Below are 24,207 nucleotides of genomic sequence, written 5' to 3' on the forward strand. Positions count from 1 at the left end.
TGTACATTTGTTTGTACGTAATTCGCAATGTATAAAAACTATTCTCTAGTTTAATATACCTATTAACAGTTCTACGCAATTATATAACTTTCAAGTAACAAAAAATTCTTGTTCAAGTAATGTCATAAAAAAGCCTACTGGCTCATAATGCAACTGGAACTAACATAACCATTTGCCAGCAATCATAAGAGAACAAATATCTGCTGTTTCATAAACTGTAAAAGTAGAGTCAAAAGGGCTTGCCAGAATAACAGGATGAGTTGTTTACATTATTCACCTTTGTCATAAAATACTCAGAAATCTTATTCCCTTCTGCCATAAAAACCAGCCAACCAAAGCACGTAACAAAAGGCATTTGTGAATTTTAAAAAGTGTGAGAGAAGGTACGTCATAGAAGAAATTACTCACTCCTTGGCAGTGCAGGTAGTCCACAGTCTTAGTTATAGTGTATAATACGGCGCTAGCCTCTCGTTCCGAGAAGAACTTCTGTCTGAGAATTCGATCGAGCAGCTCTCCTCCTTTCATCAGTTCAGTGACAAGGTATATGAATCTACCATCATCATACACCTGATGAGAAGTTTAACAAGTGCACACGTATATAAATACACACGTATATAGTAAAAAAGATCAGCTATAATTAGACATCCTGATAAAAGTGAAAATTACAGACTAGATTGCTCACCTATTCACAAATGAACATAAAGCACTAACAGCAGGGACTGGAAAAATTTAATTCTGCAATTCTGGAGCCTTAAAGCGTGAAGTATAAGAAAGCTTATGTGTCATTCTGTGAGATGTTGAGGTAATCGACTGCCAATTTGTGACTCTGAATTAAATTTTTCAGTCTAGGAACTTCTGTTGTAAGAGGAGAGTAGCCCTACCACTCCCTACTGCTCTTCCCCTCCATGGACAATTTTTAGCTGCTGGAACTTCGCATATACAGGACAACATGCAGCTGCTTTTTCAGATTCAGGTTACCCACACATTAGCTACTCATTTGAAATAAGAGGAAATACAACATTTCTAACCTTTACATCATTTCTCACTTCAAGTTCAGTAAACAGCATTTAGAAAAAATTAATATCAGGACAATGTCATATTTTGAAATACTCACCACTTTACTATATGTACTGCTCTCCTAATATATTTTACTATGTAAAAGAAATTTAATAAATACCAGTAAGCTCCCTACATCTATATTTATTTATTGACTACTGTGTAATAAGAGGTAGCAGAGAAAAAACAGTACATACATCCTTTAAGGTAATAATATTTGGATGTTGTCCATAACGCATGAGAATCTCAATTTCTTCTGAGGGATCCCTCTTACTTTTATCAATTATCTGCAAAATATAGCAACAGGAAAAACAACTTGGCTAAATAAAGTCTATTTAATAAAGAAATTTTTTTTGTATTTATGTTCTCACTTCAACAACAGTATAAAAAGTTAGTAAGAGGTAATGAACTCTAGAAATCATGACTAATTCATCTTCCAGCTTCACATCCCACCATTTATTCATTTCTTGCTCTATCCTTGCTACCAGTGAAAACGTTATCATTAATGCAGTCTGTTCTGCTCCAAGAGACAAGGAAATGCAATGGGCTGTGAAGTATCACTACCTCCCTGCAGCCCAGTTCCACCCTTGTGGATCTTATTTTATTTCAGGTGTGCTCATCATCGTACAATATTTTCAGGCTTCAAGATTGTAATTGCAAAGTCAGTTCTTCAAGGCCGTAACTTTACCCACAAAAAGAAGAGCTGTAGGAGCCAATACACAATTTAAACAAATGAAGACACTGTTTTTCATTTCTCACAGCATATAAACAGCTACAATAACTAGAAAATTCATGCATTTAAATTTACCAATCTACTACACAATAATTTCAGAACTGTCACAGTGAAATTTATTCAAAGTACCTTTACAGCAAACTCCATATTTGTAGCTATGTGTATACATCGCTTGCAAACAGAGTAGGAACCAACACCAATATCTTCCTTCAGCTCGTATACATCAGTAAACTGTGCGCTGTTTCCATGAAGTTGCTTTAAAAAACAAACACATACAAGCTGTCATCTAAAGCAACAAGATGCTCTTTGCCATAATACTGTTTCCAATAGCAAGTTTCTTCTGCTTGCCCATGCTTTCTCTTTTGAATTCTGCCTCCAGAAAAACAGCAACTCGCTTTTTAAAATTTAAAAATATCCCATGGAAGCACATTTTATAATAGTCTCCCCAGCCAAAAAAGAACAGACAGTAAACACTAAATACTGGTCAATCTTTGGCATGTCAAAAAAGTTTCCCAAAAAATAAAACGTTACCTGTACTATTGGCAGTATATTGGTGAGTGGTGATATTTTATGATCTTCTACAGTAGTAGTTGCAACAAAACTAAATCCTTTGAAGAGCTGATGTGCATTCGCACTAGGTGGGACTCCTGGAGAATCTAGCAGCATACACATTTGATTAGCATGGCTAAATCCTAGCAAGGCTATTTTTTAACGTTCAGGAGAGGTACGTTGGAAGGAACATTTTGAGTGAAGGGAAGCAAACAAGGGCAACGCTAGATGTTGAATAAGACTTCTAGTCAGTTATCTGTCTTCTCCTATTTCAATAAGACACACAAAGCAAATATCCCTGGGTTTTATCTAAAACTCCAAAACACTGCAGGAACTAACGTATGGATACATGTTTTAAGGAAGACGTTTACTGAAGCACAACACTACTTATGAGAAAGAAAGATCATAGTCTCATGTTCAAGGACTGCATCACGAAGAAGAGTGTCCACAGATTTTGCTACTTCAGTGGTGTATGTGCTGCTGGCAAGGCAGAAGTGAGGCAAAAGAAGAATATTCAATCAGTAATACTACTGAATAATTAGACCCAAATTTTCCTCAGATTATATTATGTGCACCTCTGAATTCACTGTTTGAAATTTCACAGTAAGCACAGCTTGATAACTCTGCGTAGCCTGTTAGAACCATAGCCATTCTCCAAACAAACATGACAAGTGGTTTTAAAAGTTGGATGCAGCAGTAAAGAAAAAAATTCACCAAAGAAAACCTGAAGTGAAAAGCTTGAAGCATACTAAGCAATAAGTGTTTGCACTTACTGTCTGTTTTCAAGTTCAGTTACTTGGAAATTTTCATAGAGCAATAATCTAAGGGATATTTTAAAGACAAATTTTCATAAGCTTCTTGGAACTATTTGAGATGTATTTGCAACTGACCTAGTAGTACAGGTACCAGTCCACTGTACATTTCCCCACCCTTCTCTACCTTTGAATCACTGTTTTCTCAAGAGTAAAGTCAAATTCAGTATGGGTAGTGAGGGGAACAGCTCAAAAAAAAAAATTATAACACTGGTTTTAAGATTTAATTTTAATGATAATAATGAATAGGCTCAAGAAAGTTACTTAAAGTAAGTCATTTTCAGTGGAATACTGCCCCTAAAAAAAAAAATCACTGCTGCAATCAAATTTAGTTTACTTTTAGTATTAAATACTTCCCCCCCAAAACATGGCACGTCTGACTTTAAACCATAACTAGAAACCAAAATTCAGCTGTTAATATTCTGGGTTTTTTTGCTGGTGAATCAAAGTTCAGCAGAATATTTCAAAGAATACGAACCTGCTGAGGAGAACATACTCCTTCAGAGTACTGGAACCCTATTGCACCCTTTCCTTTTAATTTTGTCGCTGGCTTTTTCTTTTAGTAAGCTTGTTGTTGTAACATTAATTTGACCCCTCATCCCACAAACCTCACCAATTTATAACCATGCACAATTACCTTTTGGTGTTTTTGCTGTGAATTCTGGATCAAAACAAAAGGTATCTTCTGGCTTCCCAGAAGCAGGTTTAAATGGGGGTTGAATTTCTCTTCTGAAGAGTTTCTAAAGTAGAAGGACAAAGTCATATAATTAGGAGGGAATGAAACTTCCATGGGTGCTGTAATTTTGCCAAGCTAAAAGGGTAAGCAACTCAAGTGTTATTGTTGTATTAAAACAGTTTTCTGAAAGAATGAATAATATATAGCAAGTAGAAAACCACAAATACGTACGGAAAGACTAAGTTACTTTCATATACCTTTGATCTGAAAAGCTACGGGAAAGGTTACCAACAAGTCAAACAATACAGAGCTCTTTTTCCTCCTTCTTCTGAATCTGCCTCATCTACCAGATCTGTAGTTTTAAAACTACAACAGCAGACTGCTACTTATCACTAGTTCATCTTGGGCTTATCACTAGTTCATCAGAAGGACATGGAACAGCCATAGCGCATCATACCTTCTATCATCATCTCAGACCTGTTTCGCTACTGTTTTGTCAAACCCAGAAAAACCCACCCCAAAGGGAAGATATGGAATAGAGTCTTTACCTTTCTATTCTGGGTCCCAGACAAAGACCTCTCACGAGTGACAGGCGTGTCCCTCTTGGCAAGGAACTGCCAATTCTCAAAGTTCTATTTCAGGTTTTTCCTAACCTACTAAACTCAGTCAGGGGGAAGGAAGCAAAAGCAGAACAATGGCTCCCCCTTCTTTTCTCCTTTACTCAACATGCTTTGGAAAATGCATTGCCCAAGGGATCTCAAATCAGCAACAAGTCCCATTTACAGTTAAGGAAGAGAAAACTTCATGTCAAATGATGTCGAAGCCCCACGCAAAGTTCAGGAAGTTCTGAGAACATTTTCTTGGCATTTCTCTCATCCTTTCAGACCTATTTTTTACAGTTCTTTTCACTTAATCTTCCTGCACAAGAACATGCAACGTATTTCAATTAAAAACAACCCAAGGAAGAGGGACCTGAATTCATCCCAAAGAAATAATGAGATACAATACAGAAGTGGTCATCAGCACCACCATATTGAATACAAAGCACTGTCACGTTAAAAAAAAAAATTAGAAAAAAAAGAAAAATAAAGAGTTAGAACTGCAGATCTTTCAAAATTCCTTGCTGGTATTTATTTTGTCATCAGTCCCTTACAAAAAACCAAAGTAGATAATTAAGCTGTAACAACACAGCCTTCTCTTACAAAGTGTACTCCTATAAAACAGTGAAGTTTTGCTGTTACTGAAAACTCTACTTGCTAATCAGGACTGTACGGTAGACGCTGCATAAACACAGCTAGAAAACCACCTTCTCAGAAGTAAATACAAGAGAGAGAGTAGAATAATGACAACGGGCTTTAAAGAAACAGTTGAGCACAGTATTGGCTAGCATTGCAGGTAGTCCTGTCAGCACAGCAATATCTTATTTATTGTGTCTATCCTTTTGTAGGCATTATAGCAAAGGAGGGTTTTCAGAGTGGATTTATTTGATATAGAGTATCTTAGTTTTGTGAATGTTTCTGAGAACCACAGAGCAAAAACATCAAGGTGCTCGTTAAAAATTTAGGCAAGCAATCATGAACTCGTACGAACTTCTGATCATTTCAGAGCACCAGAGTCAATACTTCAACTGTAAATGGAATACGACTGGTAAAATAGGAATGTGCTGTGGCTAACTAGAGAGAAGTCGAAGACAATTACAGTCACAGTGAGTTTGTGCCCTGCATGGAAGCACTAGAGGGACCCTTACTGAAGAAAAGGATTCCTGCACACAGAGAACACCAGCATCCTCTCCCAACCACAAATGCTCTAACAGACAATTTAAGCTTTAGAATGCTGTAACTCTTAATTATTTAAAAAGTAAATGCACAATTTATAATTAGTACTCTCTATACCATAAATACTACAGCTCCAGATGCCAAGTAAGATTTTAGTAGAAGCCAGAATGTAACAGTCAGCAGTACTGCAGTGTTTATTGTGCCCTATTCAGATGCAAATACTTATAATGCTACAACACATAGAAAAATTAAGAACAGCTTTATCACTCAGATCATTTTGTACTTACATTCCAGTCAACAGTAGAAAAAAAAGGATGTCTCTTGATTTCTTCAACTCCATCTGAACCAGCTCCTGAACAAAGAAAATACTGTATTTAAAACACTTTTGGGTAAAGTCTTTGAAGACGACGGCACTAAAAATTAGTTAATTTCTAAAAAATTTGCATTGACATGGTTATTTGAGAGAACTGTAAATAAAGAAATATTTCAAGGATGTAAAATACTCAATTACGTAGTGTACACTTCATCAGGGAGGCAAATGGAGTACAAGAAGCCCATAAATACAGAGTCAATATTCTTTGCTCTGACACTGTCAAAGCTTTGGCTCACTGCTAAGAGTCACTGGTCCAAGAAAGTAATCATTCATTAGCCAAACCCAGGAAGTCATGACCCAAGCCAACAAAAAATGGTATCTAAACCCAAATCTTACTGACCATCTGGAGCTTGAGAGTCTCTAGCAACTACTTTCTTTAAGTAATCAACTCAACCCAACTACTTTTATTTCAAAGATCCAAATAAATGATCCAACCTAATCTATTTGATGGGTTCCTTTTAAACAACATCCTCAGAAGACTTTGTGCTTCAGGGCTGAGGAACTGAGGCATTCCAAGTTTTGCTCTAAAGGAAAACAGAGAACAAGTAAGAGGAAGAAATGTATCCTACTAGAAATTGTCTACATAGACTTCATTGCACAATTTGAGGTATCGAGGATCTATTCCAAAGTCTTGTAGAGTGTACACATTTAATTAATAAGCTTTTATGTTTCACATTCTATGACTAGTTTTCAAGAACAAACAAAAAACCCCCCACCAAACCAGACCAAAAACCCCAAACCCCGCCCAAGCCCCCCAAACAAGCCTTAGGGTAAACAGAGTCAAACAATTATCTCGGGAATACATAGTATTTTCAAAGATATCTTCATGTCACCAGTAAGTTTCACCAAAATACCTCTACCAGAATCAACGCCAGAAGAGACTCACCAAATCCCAAATTACTTGCCCCGAAGTGATTGCTAATATTCCTCTTGAAGCAAGAGCCTCAAGAAGTAGCTCATTAAACCATTATATAAAAGCTTACTGACTTTACCAAGCTTATTTTATGAAAACAATTACGCTAGGGCAAGAAATTCTTCTGCAGAACTGTGGCATCAGCAAGTGAGGCTAGTGATCTAGTCCGTCCGCTTTCACAGGTAATAGCACTATAAACTCATACTCAGGGTAAGTTCAACCTGCTGTATGCTGTTAAGCACAGAGCTTCTCTCGCCCCCTTCCCTATCACCCCCTCAAAAGGCCCAAGGCTCTGCATGTGGTCTAAAGGAAATTCTTTGTTAGCTAAGCACAAATAAAGATGAGAACATATTTGCCCAACAACTTCACTTACTAATCACCAGTTTACCCAGTTTGTCTTGTTAGACAGCTTCTGTTGTAACCGAGGTAATTTAATATGAAAAATGTGAGCACTCTCCATCTATGTGTACACAAAGCAACACCTGATTAACTATTGCTTACACAATAAGGTATGCTGTAACAGTAGCAAGAGAGCACAACCCCAAGTGGTAAATAATGCTGTTCTAATGCTGTACTGTTTTCATCTTTACTATATACCTAAAATGAAAATACAAGTTCATCCCTGAGATTTTAATTCCTGCAGATACTTCACAGTATTTCCATGCTCTGTGATCTAAACCTTGTTGGGGGCGGGGGGGCTTGGCTTCTTTTTCCTGTTCTAGCTTAATGCTCTTCAAGCACAAGGAGTTGTAACAAGCTGTTAAAACATGTTTAAAAGTTACATTTTTCTGACTTTCCAAAAAATAAAAAGATATACTTACTTCAGTATCATATTCATAGTTTCATTTCGATCTTTACCTTGAAATGGTAGTGTACCAGTAAGCATTTCAAACTGAAAAGAACAAATGTTAATCTAAATCAACACTTCTTCCCCCAATTGCTCAAACAAAGTGTTAAGTACTGTACTCTTCCCTAGCACTACATCAGACATACTGGCTTGAGCTTTTAAAACATTATCAAAAAAGTTCACAAATGTAAAATTTTGGTTTCACTGGCAGTTTACATAATAGCAGTGGCAAGTATAATGTAATGATGATGTAGGAATATTTTACATCCTCAGCTACCTCAATTAAAGTAATAAAAATCCCCTCTGTAACCTAGTTTTAGATACTGCTGTACTATGAAAACAGGAAGAAGAATAAATTCTAAAGCAGTACTTGACTTTTAATGTCAATATGCATATTTCAGCCTGATGCTCTAACACAGCACAGCAAAGGCAGAAGCGCAAGCAGTTACTGGCTTACTTCACTACTCCACTATTCATTCAACAGGCTTACTCTTACAAAAAATGCAATTAATATTGCATCAAACCAAGTCTTCATTTTTGTTTCTTTAACTATGAAGAACCATGCGAAAAATATACAAACTGAAGTTTCATGCTGACTACAACTGTTCTGAACTACTAATGGACTACATGTGTGATTTTTGTGGTTCCTGATAAGTACTCCTTACAGGGCTAAGCAGGTGAAAAGTAAATTTTATTCAAATCAGTTGCTCTTTCAGTAGCAATTCAGTTATTGAATTCGCTCTTTCCCCTTACCCAAGCATTCATAATTAGACCTGGACAAGCTTATTCTAAGCACATTGTTTCACATTAGACATACGCAGCGTATTTGTGACCTGTAAGCAAGGTAAGCAACGAAGCATACAGTACCATGAGAACACCAAAGGACCACCAGTCAGCACTCTGGTTGTGCCCTCGCCTGTTTACTACTTCAGGTGCCATGTATTCTACAGTACCACAGAAAGAATAGGCCTTCTTCTCTTGATCTACTGATTCTTTGCTGAGTCCAAAGTCTACAACAACAGCATTACAAGAATATAGCCAGTAAAGAATTTTAGAAAAAAACAAAAACAAAACAATACTGTATACAGTGTTTCAAAATCAAAGCGCTGACAGCTTTTGTTTGTTTGCTTTCAGGAATATGATGTGATTATCCCAGCTCTTCATGAAATGAGAAGCTGCAGGTATCTAGAGATACCTCAGGCATCCAGTTTACTATATATCACCAAAAGCATTCTATTAGTTATATTAAATTGAGGATTAGCCATCAACATTACTACTCAAAATAACTCAGTATTTGAAATACTACACATTTAGAGCCTTAAGATAATCAAAAGTTCCAATTTTCTCTGTTTAATGCCTGCTTTATTCACACAAAAAAACTGGATACAAATAAAAATGACTTTCAAAGAGAACAAAGTCTGCATGGTCTAGTATTACTGAATGATGAATAAATAAAATCAGACTAAAAATAATGTTGTTATATAAGACAACGTGGTTCTGCAACCTGACTCAAGTTCAGTAAAGAAGTCTTGCACGTCTGCTCATTTTATCCCCAGAATACTTTTTTCTTGTTTGAACAATGCCACTGAATACACAAGTCCTTGATATTGGCCCAGCTCAAGACGAGGCTCTCAAGGTTCCCTTTTTTCAAAGGGGAAGTGATTGCTAAGCAATAACCCCATCAATAATTCTTTCCACTTTCAGAAGGAAGTCAGAATTTCAGGATTGAATTGGATTTAAATATATCATGCAGAATTTTAAAAATGATGCATTTTATAAACATGATTTCTATTATTCCATCAAATCTTTGACAGTTCAAAAAAACTCCTTTTTCTCTTGGAATCTAATAGCAATATCTATAGATCAAAATATATAATGAAATTTAGAATACAAAAGTATCACCTTAGATATAATTTAAAGCTTTCAGAAATTCATAGTAATTTGTTTTCCAAATAGTCAGTCTTTTGTACATATAACTTCTAGAATATATGTATTTTAATTGTTCCTCACAGAACATTCTGCAATTTTACATGCATTTAAAAGTGATAACCCAGAAATGCAAAAAAAAGTAAAATTTCAGAAGTCTTATTGTGCACTAAAATCTTTTTACACCAAAAGCATCTCTGCCCCCTTTTAAAAGTCTCACAGTCAGCAACTTTTAGCCTGGGTCTATAACCTCCTGATCTTCAGCTAAAAGCCATTTCACAGTAAATCTTGATACAGCTCAATTTCTAACCTGATAGTGGATAGTTTCAGTTACTAACACACCACCACCTGAACTAAAGTTCCTTTAAAAAAACCACATTCAATGTTTTGTATTTTCAACTACATTTCTTCTGTTTTAACCACAGCAATTAGGATCTGCACTTTACAGTAATATTGCTGCTAGCACTGCAACTTGATCTATGCAAATATTAGCCAACATGAAAACTAACTTCAGTGGAACCTGCACGGACATCAGGATCTGGTAAATGACCAAAACCATCAGATACAGTCTCTGACTATCTAAAACACTTAAATAAAAGTACTTAATACTATATAAAGAATCATCATATAGGGAAGGGATACAGATGTATTATAAAAAGCCTGTCCAATAACATTTCTAAACAGCTAAATACTGGCTCACATACTGCAGCCATCACTATACATATTTTAGGCTTATAACTAAAAGCTCATAGAGAAATATGTTCAGAAAATGCTATACTAATAAATGTTACCTACCTGTTAACTTGATATGTCCTGCTTCATCAAGCAAAATGCTGAAAATTAAAATTCACATTCACCAATACACATAAAGAGGAATGCTTACATATAACATTTAAAATACAATAGTTAACAGTTTTGATCTCCAACTTCTGTCATTAATTTAACAAGCCAATATTATTTCATTTAAATCACAGGTATATTTTTTACATTTTATGTTTGTTTACATAGTCTAACAAAAACATTTTTAATTTTTTACATCACTATAGCGGAAAATGCAAAGCAACAAGCAAAATACACGTAATAGTGGTAAAATACATTTTACTTTACTTTTCTGGCTTCAGGTCCCTGTATACAATTCCCAAGCTGTGAAGGTGATCCAAAGCAAGGGCCAGTTCTGCGAGGTAGAATTTCACATCTTCCTCTGTAAACATAACCTAATAAGAACTGTATAGATTTACCTTCTGATCTTGTCTTCAGTTTTTAAAACTGCAATCTAAAAAAAATAGTCCTGTCTGTCTAAATTTCAAAATAAGTTTTAGAAGTACCTTATGAACTCATAAATTCACCTAACAGAAATGATATACTAATATAGGCTAATCATCAAGTATACAAAAGAACTACCTGCAATACTTAAACAAAAACATGAGCAGTTACTGCAGAGCATTAGCTAACTTTTAATGTGATAAATTTAAATTATTATATTTGGTGTTATTGACCACCAGCACTCCTTCTGCCACAATCCTCTACAGACTGTTTTCCACTGCATCATAAAATTTAGTATACGACTGCTGTATTGGATGCCTGTCTCTGAATTCCCATTAACAATATTTAGGAAAAAAGTAGAAATAATTTTTTTAAAAAGTTTGCAAAATAAAACACTTTGGTGAAAATAATGATGTGAAAATCTGCAGTGGGAGTTGAAGAACCTACTCTGCTCTTCTTAGGAAAAAAAAGATTTGAAGAACCCTAGTGAGATACTGAAAAACTGACTGACGTTGCATATAGAGCATTTGAGATGCATTTCTATCCTAAATACTCAACAGGTTGCTTCTAATTTCATATACAAGAATCACACCTGCCTTGGCTCGTCATGTTCTACAAATTACTGGAGAAGCTAGTAATCTTTAAGTCACTGGAATTTAATTTGAGGTTTAAGTGAATTATTCCCTTATTTGTTGAAAGCACCAGGACCAAGAACAGCCCTCTCAACTGCACAGCAGATAGCTAACAAGGCTTGAATTAAGGTAACTGGGCTTACCGATTTAGCAGTACACTGATCTGTACTTTGAATTGCACATATGTAATCTGTTCTACTGGCAACAGAAATATTCCTAATTTCCATAATGATAGGTATTAACGTATGAACAATAAAGCTGTTACGCTACACAAAGTTTCACCTTGATTTTTTAAAGAGCAACGTTGATACTGTTTTTCATCTATATCCAAAAAAGCAAGAGGAAACCCTGGATATCATTACTCCTTGGAGCAGCCAAAACACAAATCTCAAAATACAATGAGGCTAAATGGTAATCTCCAGTCTCCCAATAATAATTTCATTTAAAACTGCTGTCTGTGTCAAATTAAACATGATGCAAGTGAACTTCATTAAATGTTACCAATGAAAACTTCATTATATACTCATTTTACTTCCACAGCTGAAACTCTCATACCCACATTAGAATTTAAAGAGCAAAAAAGTGTTTTAATAACCTCATACTAAGCCCAATTAATTTAAAATAATCCTTGTGTGGAAAGTATGAAATGCCATGTGGAATTTACCCTCGTGCGTTCTCCACTGTCTTTGTTCTACCATGTACTTTTGAAAATACCTTGTCTTCCCACCAGAAGATAAAAAGGCCTGATTTTTTTTTCTTATCTATATACACAGTAAGTGTTTAAAAGCCATCACAGAAGGTAACTGAAGTCTTCCAAAAAACATGCAGACTTAACAGTAAGAAAACTTGACAATTATTACTTCTTTATTCCCAAAGGGAATACACAGGTCTTTCAACCACCTAGCTAGTATTATTATGGATAGACTTGCATCCCTTATTTAAGAATGTTGCATACTCAGTAATCCCAGCTGTGTTAGTGCAAAAGAATAGTTCTTCCTGCTATGTCAGAATTTCTGCTATAATAAGACATCCTCTATGAAAGCAGAGATTGACCTCTTTCCTACCCACTGTTCTAACAACCCTTTACAAGTCCGTTGGTTTCTTTAAGCTTTTAACCTCCATTTTAGCCTCAAGGTTAATTAATTTCAAGCTCAATCCTTAGACATGATCGCTGTTTCACCAAGGTCAGCTTTTTTATAAAAAGGAAAACAAAAACCCCTTTAAATTCTTCCTTCTTTTGCCTGTTCCTGAAGTAAAGCTTTATTTTTTCAAAAAGTGTATGGGGGAAAAAACCCCAACTAGTTCATGGCCTTACACACTGGGGATACAACCACCTCTATTATGTCATTTTAAAAAAAGTCAGCTACCCAGTTCTCATTTAATAAAGTGGCTTTTCCTATGCATTAGCAATATAAATGCATTCACACTGGTGAAAACACTGAAAAGCTCTCGTACTGTGAAGTTGTTGAGAAACTGCCATTAAAAATTTAGATCTTTATGAAAGGTTTGCAGTAAGAAAAGAAGTCTTATAAACATGTTCATAGTGCTTAAGGTAACATATAATAAATATTTGATGACAAATGTTTTAAAAAAACAACAACAGGCTGCATCATATTCCTTACTCTGAAGCTCTCTCTCCAGAAAACAAAAACAGAAATGAAAAATTAGAGTTCCAGTTGCATGCCAATGTTAAATGAAGGAGAGTGGTCTCAAAAAATCTCAGTGTTCACACGTTGTGAGATTCAGCATTAGGATTTGTATTACAGCATTATGAAATTTTACAATGCAGCAGAAACCTCTTATAGATGCGGGCTTCCAGGAGCACCTAAGCTGACTATGAGCATGAGAACTATACATCCCTTTTCTTTATTGCTAAATCTTAATTTCCTTCAGTTAGGTTTCCAAGCAACAAAACATTTTTAAACAAAAGAACTGGCCTTTGCAGATACCAAAGAAAAACACAGGCTACTTATCGACACACACTCATGTTTAAGGTTATAGAATATGTTCTAGAATATGTAAGGGAAGCCCAACTACGTTACTAAAAACTTGAGTATGACAAGAATTATGAGGGAAACAGCTATAGAAGACAACCCTATACTGACAAAAAACCCCACCTGCCTAACACTGAGTGGAGATAAAATTTTAGGTACTTACCTCTTTGGATAATCGCGTGAATACATCTCCTCCCCTGAGAAAATCCAATATTAAATATAGCTTCCCTTCAGTCTGAAAGGCTTTAAAAAATAATAATAAAAAAATAATCAATAGTTGTGTGACAAAGATGATCTACAAAACAAATCTGAATGCTTTTACAACTTGGAAATTTGAGTGAAAGGCAGTACTTCTGTTTCGGAACTGAAATAATTCAGCAGCCATGAGGTAATTTATTGAACGATTACTTCTTCACAGAAGACAATCTTAGTCATAAGATCATTAAAATACTGTTCTTTTATTTCCCCTTTGTCAAACAGGGAAACACCAAGTAGGTGAATTACTGTGTTTTGGTTTTACTCAATGAAAAGTAAAAAATCTCTGCAGAATCATAAGAATTCTGCAAGAAAACCTGTAAGAATTTTCCAGGAAATCTTTCATTTCAAAAAGACCTAACCTAAACCTTTTATATACATGTGTATTTACATTCCTTTTTTTAGTCTTGCGATTTAAACTTGCAAGAACCTAATTTGGGCACTAAAATGGACGCTACAAAACTGAGAAAGAACAAGATCAGCTATGCCTTCAAGTATTGAAAGAAATTGTAGCAAAAAAATACCAACCATAGTGCAGTTTGACGATAAATGGATGATTTACTTCTACTAATATATCTCTCTCCATTTTTGTACGAACTCTATCCCGAACTGAGGGGGGAAAAAAAGAAAAAGAAAAAAGACTAGTATGAAACTAATGTATTTGGCATATTACAAATGGAGCAGAAATTAGCATATGGAAAATCTTTGCTGTCTAAAGAAGTACTTTTCCTTGTTACCTTATTGTTTTTAATTTTTAAGCCTCCCACAAAACACATGCTTTCAGACAGCAAAACTCTATTTTGTTTCTCACCTGCCCCAGCTCACTTCATGTCTACTTTTTTCTTCCAACACATCCCAATATTTTGTGATAAACTATATTACTTTCAAGAAAAAGTAATATTATTGAAAGTAAATTACTTTCAAGAAAAAGTTCACATCTACACTTCCAGGCAGCTAACTTCAACCTCTGAATTAACTATCTGTACTGAATATATATTTTCTGCCTTTTAAGATTACTTTTTCCTCTTCAACTAGTAAGAGTCCCTATTTACACACAGTGGAGTTGCATCCACTGAAGTGTCTTCTGAAAGCCAAAACAGCAAGCTAGCTTGCTACGGTACGGCACCTACAACAAAAGGGCATGGCTTCACATTTTTAACCACAGTAGAGTTCTAACTTAATGAAAGAAAAAAGGAAAATTGTTTATGAAATTGTTTTAATATAATGAAAAGAGTTAACAGAATTAAATAATGTAATTTTAAGCTTCGAAAGAGTACTTTTTACCACATAATTAAAGTTATCTGGCCAGATTTAAAATAATTCTTAAACATGAACTTACAAGTTATTCTCGAAAAAAGCTACTGTCAGAGAAAAGTTATGAACTCACTGAAAATGATTTAAGATTTTAAAAATTATTTTAAAAAGAAGTATTTACGAGACTCATTTAAGAGACACAGTAGCACTGAAAACCATTTTCTAAAGTTCCAATTCAAAAGATACACTTACCTTTTAAAGAAGCTTTTTTCAATACTTTCATTGCATAAAGTTGCCCAGCATCAGGACCAATTATTTTCCGTACGAGGAAGACCTGGTAATATAAACACCACTTTTAAAATTACTGCTAAAAATATTTTGTGTAAACCCGACTAAAAACCATTACTATGTCTTTACTTTTAACTTCATTAATATAGACAAGGAGACAGCATGTCCCTAGTCCCATCCCACTCCTCAAAAACTCTGAGGAATGAAAAGATGCCAATTATTCATAGTAAGTATTTTTGCATAAGCAAGCTTAGTTATCGAATCACAAAGCATTTACAAACCTCCTACTAATTTCAGACAGCTTTCAGTGTTCTTTCCTAAGTACGCATCTTGAAAGGAAGGGCAAAATTGCGTTCCCTTAATCAGACTAGAGGTACGTGCACCACCGCGCGCTCTGAAGTATTCAGATTGGTCATAAACTATACGTTCCTTCCTACAGCAAGCCTTTTAAATAAGTACTTATCAAATAAATACTTTTATAAATGTGTTTCTTTATATTACTTCCCTGGAGAATGACAATTCTGCCTGGTCTGCCACCTCCTAAGAGATTTTTCAGGTTTAAGACCCAAGTCTCCAACATGTAACAGGTTATATTAGCGAATTCTGTAATAGTGGCGAGACGAAAGCAAGGAAACCACCATTTAAGATCAAAGCACCCTTTCCCTGGGAATAGCAACTCCAACAAGTTTTTCTACTCTTCTCTTTCCAGAGGAGTTCTAAAGATAGATGGTACATAACTTCACACTAAGAAAAGCGTAATATTAGATAGAATAATGCAGTACAAATACATGTACCTCTATGAACTAATATTCAAACAACTAGGTCTTTCAATTTACAAAATTGTTTGGTATGTGTTCCTGTTTCCAAGTTGTTGTTGTTATAATAGCAATTATTAGTTACAAGGAATGTTTGTACTGTAAAAAAATGTGCAAGTCACAAGAGAATGCCAAGAGCTACCCAAAATTGCCTCTCTGATCTTACTTTATTCAGATTTTCATTAACACTAGATTTATTTACATATAAACTTTTTTAGAAATTAGTAAATATTTAGAGATTATTTAGAAAAAATAATCAAATAAACTTGTCAACTCTTCCATTCTAGAATCAGAAATTCATATGCTGTCACTGACTAAGTAGTACAGGGTTGGGAGATGGGTTGCTTTTATTTTAAGCTCTGGCTAGATGAAAAATGTTATCGTGTTTCAAGATTATGGGGCTTTTTGTTTTGTTTAAGTTTTGCCCAATGATTGACCTACAGCACTGCTTTCCTATTACATGATGTTGATGCTCAAATAATAAAGGGAGTAATTCAAACACCAGCAAACAAGAAAACATCTGTACATTAATATACTCACAATTATAAAAGTAAAGTATTAATAAGCGTATAGAAATATTTTGGCACTTAATAACTAGCAGCTTGTGACAATGTAAGGGAATACAAGTTACAAATTCTATCTAATAAGGACCAAAAGAGCTGCCACTGTGGAAACTACCACCATCTATTTAATTTGCAGACAAAGGCTCCATAATCCCGCATCCTGGGGAGATGTGACAATTGGTCGTTAATTGTAAAGCACAATCAAGATGGACACATACTGCACAAAGCAATTCACCTAAGTGAATCGAAGGCCATCTTCAGCAGCCCAGGCGCCGAACCCTCAGAACGTTATCAAAGGCTGAAGACATTCAGTAATGGGCATGAGATTTAACCCTTTATTTCTGTGAAGCAGCGTTACATCCTGCACAGATGCTGAAAAAGGCAGGTAGAGGGTGGGCCGTAGCACTATACTAACCAAAGCAAACAAACCTGTGTTTGCTAAACCCAAAGAGAGATCCCTGGGAAGTATGAACTGGAGAGAGAAAACAAACACCATGAAGGCAACAGCCATTGATCTGCGCTGTTTGTTCTCTCTTTTTATGGAAAGCAACAAATACTAGATAAAAAGAGCTCCGTTCACATGTGCAACAGTTACCATCCAATTCTTAAAGTTGGTTCCTGAACCAAGTACTGCCAGGTTTCAAAAGCTCCAAAACAGACACCTCACCAAGCTGGTGGGATTCTGAGCAAGAGCATTCCTTACGCTATCAGAAGCCTGAATTCTGTGAAGGATCAGTCTGAGTCAGGGCTAAGAAGTCCATACCAGACGTGCCAAACCCTAAGATAACTTAAGACATCTCAAGTCAGGAGTAATAAATGCATGGAGCCTTTTAGTACCCCAAGACAAGAAGCGTATGAGGGAATTGGCAACCAACATTACCTGATAAAGAAATGTTTAAGCTGTAAGACATTAGGAAATATTTCAAAGTCTACTTTGTAAACTACCACTTATTCACAGAATGCCTTCCTAATGTCTAATTCCACCCCCCGCCCCCGCCTCATACAACTCTATGCAGAGGTTTGTTCCTGCCACGAGATAGACAAAACCAGCACAAGAACAGGAAAATGGAAACATAGGTAAAGCTGACTGTCTATTTTTTATGTGTTGCAAGAGATCTAGTTTAGGAGTCTGGTTTTAAAAAATAAATTAGTTTCTTATACACCAGGATTAACACTTCAATTAATGTGTTTCAAACTAGTGACTGAGACATTTCATTTTTAATTTCATTTCTGCAAGGTGAAACCAAGTGGCACACTACAAAAAGAAATTATTTTAACAAAAAAATTGCCGTATTTCTTCTATAACCTATTCAAATAATTGTTTGCTTAGTGTCTTTTACCTCTAGATCACTTGACAAATACAGCAAAATAAAAAAACTGAAATACACTTCACAGGTTATTTACTTTATTGTTGCGTTGGTTCAAGTTCCAAGCTACCACAATCATTCCTCTGTATCTACAGAACTACAGATTTCATATATTGAAAAAACTCAAACATTCACAGCGTGTCAAGTACCATCACTAAAAGACAAATCACCTCTCCTCCATAAGTGTCTATCGATGTTTATTACGCTGCTGGTGCCTCCCATGCGTCAACCTAAACTACAGAAGATGTGAACCTATATGGAACAGAGATATTGTTAATTCTGACTCCTCACTAGATGCCGCAATAAAGTCTTGAGGCAGTTGAAAACACTTATTTCAAACAGCCATGGCATTAGGCAAACAGAGCTTGACAACACCAGAGCTGTTGCATAAAAACCACCCCTAACTCTATAACACAACTGGTAAAATCCCTTTCTGTTGGTGCCATTGGTCCCATGAAGCTGCAGATGCCAGTCCAGATAAACTACAAACATGCCCCTCTGTTCAGTTAAAGCAAACCGTAACTTTCCGTGGCAGACCTCCTAAAATTTACTACTGACTCACCCTTCTGCCTAGAGACTGAGGCTGTTGCCTCTCTGTCTCCGACACAATTTGGTGTCCTGCTATAAATAGTGCTCCCTTGGCACCAGAGCAAAATTGGATAAAGATGATTTGTCAATAACTTTTCAAACATTCCCAGCAACTCTGCTATGGCACTGTCTTTCTTACCCAAAAATGTACTTGAGCTAACCCTTCCCAGGTTGACTGTCTGGACAGGTCTATGGAGAAAGACATCGCTTTTCCTCTAAAAAATGCAAAGTCAGAAAGGCTATCATAGTAAAAATAAAACCAAAAAACCGAACACCAACCAATTGCAAAACAGGATGGATAACTTCCTCCAAAACAGGGCAATTTCCACGAGCACTTCCACCTGTACTCACATTTGTTAGGTTTATACCTAATCTTGTAGTACCATAGAAATAAGGGAAGTAAAACCTTAGTAAGACAAAGCAGGTTCAAAGTGGACTTCAGATGAAAACAAAGTTTGTTGTCTTACCTTTCCAAACGATCCCTGTCCAAGAACCTTAAGTAGTTCAAACTGTGCTGGATCTGCTTTCTCACATCCTTCTTTCACATGGTGTGTAATAGGAATTTCTTTCACACTTCCTTCATCCTATTATTTCAAAGCAAACAAAAATATAACAATGAACAGGCCTGACTTAAGCAACTCTCATTAGAAGTACATGTAAATGCCTGCTCTTTTCTTGTTTGGTGGTTTGTTGTTTTGTTTTTTTGGTTTTTTTTTTTTAAATAAAACATTTGAAATTCTAATAAGGCATAAAAGAAAGCTGTTCAAATGAAGAGTCTTCCCATCCATCCTTTCTTTAAATAAATGCATCTAAAATTTCTAAACTGAAGTAAAATTCTCAAAGAATGCTCATTTCCTTTTGTCATAAATATTACAACTACAGCAAAGACAGATTTTCTTACATGAAAGGAATAAATACACAGATTTTTAAACCAAGTCTAAGATGATCCTTCTGTGCTTCACCTCTAGTTTAGCAGCCTTTAGTTTTCCCAGTGATTACTCCTCTCATCCTTCCCCTTCCTGAAACAGTCTTAATGAAAGCTAAATTGAATTTCATCATTTTAGGTAATTATTGCTTTTCACAGCAGCAAATAATAAATATGGTCATCCAGTTGTAGCTAAAGGAACATGCATCATTTGAAGAGCATAAATATGAGTCATCTTAAGAACTCTGTGAATTCTTCCATCAGAAGAATGGAAGAATGGAATTCTTCCATCAGCATCCAACAGAAGAAACACAGCTCTGGGGTGCAGAGCTCATGGAAAGACTATCCTGTGTCAAGACCTCCTTCAGAAAGGTGAGGGTAATTCTGAGGTCAGTAAAGGATTTAGTGTTCTGTTGCCTTTTTCCTGTTACTCTCATCTTTAGCAAAGCAGGGCACAGCAGCTACAATTGTGAAAAGACAAACATTCATGATGAAAACAAATCAGATGATGTATTGCAGCTTTTATGGTGCAAGAGAAGTTTCTGTGAGCCAAAACAAGTGAGGTGTCAAAATAAGCACCCTTGAAACTACAAGCTACACGGTAAGGCCTACAACAGCAACTTCAGCTTGCGTGTACAGAAGGAGCAGCGCTCCTCAGCCCTATCAAGAATGCCAATACCAATTGCACACTGCAAATACAACCCAATCACAACAGAAAATCCCACCTTTGCAGTACTTTGATGTCTTTAGGGTATCCAAATGATTATTAACTGTCCTCCTATCCTCTCCTTAGATCTTCATCTTGAAAGCTTCTCTAGTCAAGATCAGAAAAACACCCTACCAACCTACGGTGCATTGCTCTCTCTCAGTGACAAGTACGAACACCACCAGAAAAAGACCTGACCACTTGATGAAACAGTTGGTTTTAGGAAACAACATTATTCTGTAGTCAGGCTGACTACAGAAAGTCTTGCTGTCCAAGACCATGCATTAAAACTTATAATCAGTATTATCAGACTTGATACAGAAGTATCTAGATAAAATTCTCTAGGTGTGGTTACACAGAAATTCAGGGTAGAAATCTGATCATCTAAATGTGTAAGTACTCACTGCAATAATTTAAAAAAAAAAGGGGGGGGGGGGGGCAATCCTCACACTGCCTTAACTGTTTATGTCTTAATTGCTTTGTTTGTCCAGAGGGGGAAAGAAACAGGTCAAACTAACATCTTACTATATTCACAAACTGTAGTCCAGCTGTTATTGTACACAAGTCCTTTCCTCTCCCCTACATCTCTTATTTCATACTCTTTCTGGAAAAGGCCTGTTTGTTCTGCCTGCTTCCCGTGCAAAGGTAGGTATTAACACAAGACACTGCTGGATAACCAAGTTAAACCTTTAATTCACACTCTAAGCTACTTTATTTCCCTCTCTGTTCACAAAAAACCAGCTGACATACACTGATGATACAGTGTATACATCCCAACTTCATTTAATCCATCCATCTTGTTGACTATGCATATACGTATTCATAGGAAAGATGCACGTAACTTTTCATTTTTACGTATTTTTTTTTTAAACACATGCCTGGAATTTAAGGCAGGTAAGAACACTAACATTTCAAGTCATCTGACGACGGATGAAAGCAGTGATTCCTCTAGTTATACACCAAGTTGTACAACAGACTTAATGGCTGCTTCTTCCTATGAAATATGTAAACACTATTTAGAAGCCTTTCTACTTGAACATCCTAATTTGTATTCCTTAACACTGTGGACCTTTGCATGCAAAAAGATCTTCAAGAGTTCATCTGCTCTTCTGTTTATCACCCACCTTGAGTCATTAGCCTGTGACACCACACGTGGTTGCTGCAGAGACTGACAGAGCATTTTCTAAATGTGAACTGAGGAGAAAAGTGTTTTCCATGCAAATAAAGAATAACTTGAGATGTATGAAATGAGTTATTCTTGAGTGTTTTACCTTCACAAAAGATATCTATATAATTTCACCTACTTAACTATCATTAAAGTACTAAAAATTGGCATGACTGAAGTATAAAAAGACGTTTGCATCATCAACAAGCAATGAGCAGGTAAAGAGCTGAACAGATATATAAAGCCAGTTTCATTTTCATTTCTAGTTTGGGCTCCATGAACTGCAAATTTGGTTATCTGAGTTTGAGCTCTGCTGCTTGAGCAACAAATCTATTTCAGGGCTCAGGTACCAGCTCCCGCTGAGTTGCCTTGCACAAGAGGTAACTATTCCCAGCAGGTTCGACAGAAGACACTGAAAGAAACACAGCAATCGGTTATGGCTTTGTGCCATCTTACTTCGTTACAGCTTGACTGGTATGTAGCTCCAAGCACCTAACAAGCAAGCTCAGCAACAGCCTCCTGGTTCAAGTACAGTGAAAGACCGAGACAACCCATTGCTTATCTTTCTTTGCTACGTGTAAGATGACTATGACACTGACGGTTTACTTACTGCACACCAGGAAATGTCCAAGCACCACGTTTCTACCCCTGAGAGTTTTATTCTCCAAATCACTTACTTAAAAAGTTATTACTGCAATACAAAGCAGTGGTTACAGCTGGCAATAAGATCTACTCGACACCTTCTTCCAAGATCCTGTTAAAAAATATCTGGATGCGCGCACTGAAAAATGATGGCAAATTTTTCCATGTGAAGTCAGGTGTTTCACCACATAGAGAATCAGCCTGAAGTTTAGTCCAAGATTTAGCCAGCATACAGAACACTGATCTTCAGCATCTCCTACATATGCACATCACCAAGGCACTGGACAAAAATCATGCTCAACAGCGTTTATCTGGGATATTTCTACAGAAAAGTCAAATTAGCATACTGGTGTAAAAATTAATTCTGTTCTAAAATATCAGGAATTAAGTACCTTCTAGATGAATGTACAGCTACTACATTAAAAAACACAAAGGAAGAACAGATGACAGAGTAATAAGAGCAACATTAAGCACATGGTGTATTAGAAGTTCAAGGTTGGACTGAGCATTTTCTGAGGCTGAAGGATCTGTAAATGCTCTCTCCAGCACACAGGATCTGTTTTCCATAAAGCACTGCCTCATGCGGCAAACTTTCCCAAACAAGGCACTTACAGCCCATACCCAGGTACTAATTTACAAAATCATCTCTGAGACTTAGAGCCTCTTCAGATCTGGTCAAATAAAATGATAGGTTCAAAAGCTATTAAAGAGCAGGGAATGCATAAATTTTGCTTCAAAAGGAAGTCATGCTAATGAGTGTCTAAACCAAACATCTATCAAATCTACTTACGTGGTAGGAATATGGTTCACCTTCTTCCATAGGCTCATCTGCCATTTTAAGGCCATTTAGCTGGAGAGGGGAAGGAAGAGGAATGCAGAAGGAAAAAAAAACAAAAACAAAAACAAAACCATTAAGACCTAACAATTCCAAATAAGCAGAGTACATAATTTGACCAATTTACATTTCAGAGCACACAAATGAAAACTGGTATTCTTGTTGCTCTAATTTACAACTGTAGTTTCAAACAAATACTACTGCTTAGTAGTTGTATTTAGCATCTCCCTTATGTATCATGTAGCTTATCTCTTTGTAAATGCCATTCCACACTTATTTAATTGGAATTAATTGAAAATTCCTTCTTTAAAAGCTACAGATACCATCCATACAAGATGACGCTAATGTAAAATTCTTCCATTATGCACAAAATCTGTGTTGTGGATGCTTTTCAGAAACCTAAAATCTGGTGCTGAAAATTAATCTGCAGTTTAAGGAGAAAAGATTCAAAAGTGATCTCAAGTCTTTTTGGGGCAAGAGGAAGAAGCGCAAGACCAAGTAGAAGGGAGAACACATACCACAGAATTCTTATGCACAAAAATAATTACCTATGTCCTTAAAAAAATTAAGATTCCTCTCAAAATTTGCTTGCATCACAAGTTATTTAAATACCTAGCAAATAGAATACTCAAACTTTAATGAAGTACTTTAGAAACTGTAGATCTGTATATTAAAATATTTGTGGATCAATTTCAAAAATAACACCTTTAAGAGGCAAAAAAGTATGACACACATCTGGACAGGAGCAAGTGACACGCTCTTAAATGAGCACAATACTTGCTAGCATTTGCCTACCCCCCTTCACACACTTCAAACAACAAAGAAGATATCAAGCCCACAGTCACAGTAAAAAAAGAGTTTAATTTATAAAGTTATTTAGTTTAAGCTCTCCTTAAGTAACAAACAATTCAATGCTTTTTAACAACTGAAATGAAAAAATATACAGAAATATAAAGGACATGCTCTGTTTCAACATGCAAAGCATTAATTAAAAACTGGAAATACCTGACAAAATGGGTGAAGCCAATTATGGATTTTGCTAGTGATAATTGCTAATTTATTTATATGTTAATTGTTCAGCATCACTACCTTCATGTGGCACAGATCTCACACAACAAAATACTAACTAGAAATAACACAAGGGAACTCAAACTACTTTTTTCCTGACAACAAAAGTTGAAGCAATTAAATTCCTGAACAGGTAACAACAATTTTTTTTCTTGTACTTCTGAATTTATCTGAAATACATGCCTAA

The 24,207-nt window shown here is 35.9% G+C and overlaps 1 protein-coding gene across 7 annotated transcripts in view; it reads right to left on the reverse strand.

The window, feature by feature from the left end:
* The window catches only part of RPS6KA6 (ribosomal protein S6 kinase A6), a 44,456-nt gene that overhangs the window by 11,384 nt on the left and 8,865 nt on the right, over positions 1 to 24,207 (reverse strand). For 6 of the 7 annotated variants that reach the window (XR_012044745.1, XM_072876959.1, XM_072876954.1 and 3 more), the window contains 16 exons: positions 22,908 to 22,967; positions 19,147 to 19,263; positions 15,311 to 15,392; positions 14,333 to 14,413; positions 13,713 to 13,792; positions 10,768 to 10,874; positions 10,456 to 10,493; positions 8,602 to 8,744; positions 7,709 to 7,779; positions 6,410 to 6,498; positions 5,889 to 5,953; positions 3,788 to 3,890; positions 2,321 to 2,445; positions 1,919 to 2,044; positions 1,254 to 1,343; positions 409 to 567 (listed from right to left, as the gene is read on the reverse strand). Coding sequence is in view for 6 of the 7 variants with exons in the window: in XM_072876954.1 (XP_072733055.1) it covers positions 409 to 567; positions 1,254 to 1,343; positions 1,919 to 2,044; positions 2,321 to 2,445; positions 3,788 to 3,890; positions 5,889 to 5,953; positions 6,410 to 6,498; positions 7,709 to 7,779; positions 8,602 to 8,744; positions 10,456 to 10,493; positions 10,768 to 10,874; positions 13,713 to 13,792; positions 14,333 to 14,413; positions 15,311 to 15,392; positions 19,147 to 19,263; positions 22,908 to 22,967 (1,536 nt within the window). In the remaining variant the exon portion in view is untranslated. The remainder of the gene's footprint in view (positions 1 to 408; positions 568 to 1,253; positions 1,344 to 1,918; positions 2,045 to 2,320; positions 2,446 to 3,787; positions 3,891 to 5,888; positions 5,954 to 6,409; positions 6,499 to 7,708; positions 7,780 to 8,601; positions 8,745 to 10,455; positions 10,494 to 10,767; positions 10,875 to 13,712; positions 13,793 to 14,332; positions 14,414 to 15,310; positions 15,393 to 19,146; positions 19,264 to 22,907; positions 22,968 to 24,207) is intronic. The other variant, XM_072876955.1, reaches the window with a different exon arrangement.

Source organism: Ciconia boyciana, chromosome 12 (genome assembly GCF_034638445.1).
Source record: "Ciconia boyciana chromosome 12, ASM3463844v1, whole genome shotgun sequence".
Taxonomy (NCBI): Eukaryota; Metazoa; Chordata; class Aves; order Ciconiiformes; family Ciconiidae; genus Ciconia; species Ciconia boyciana.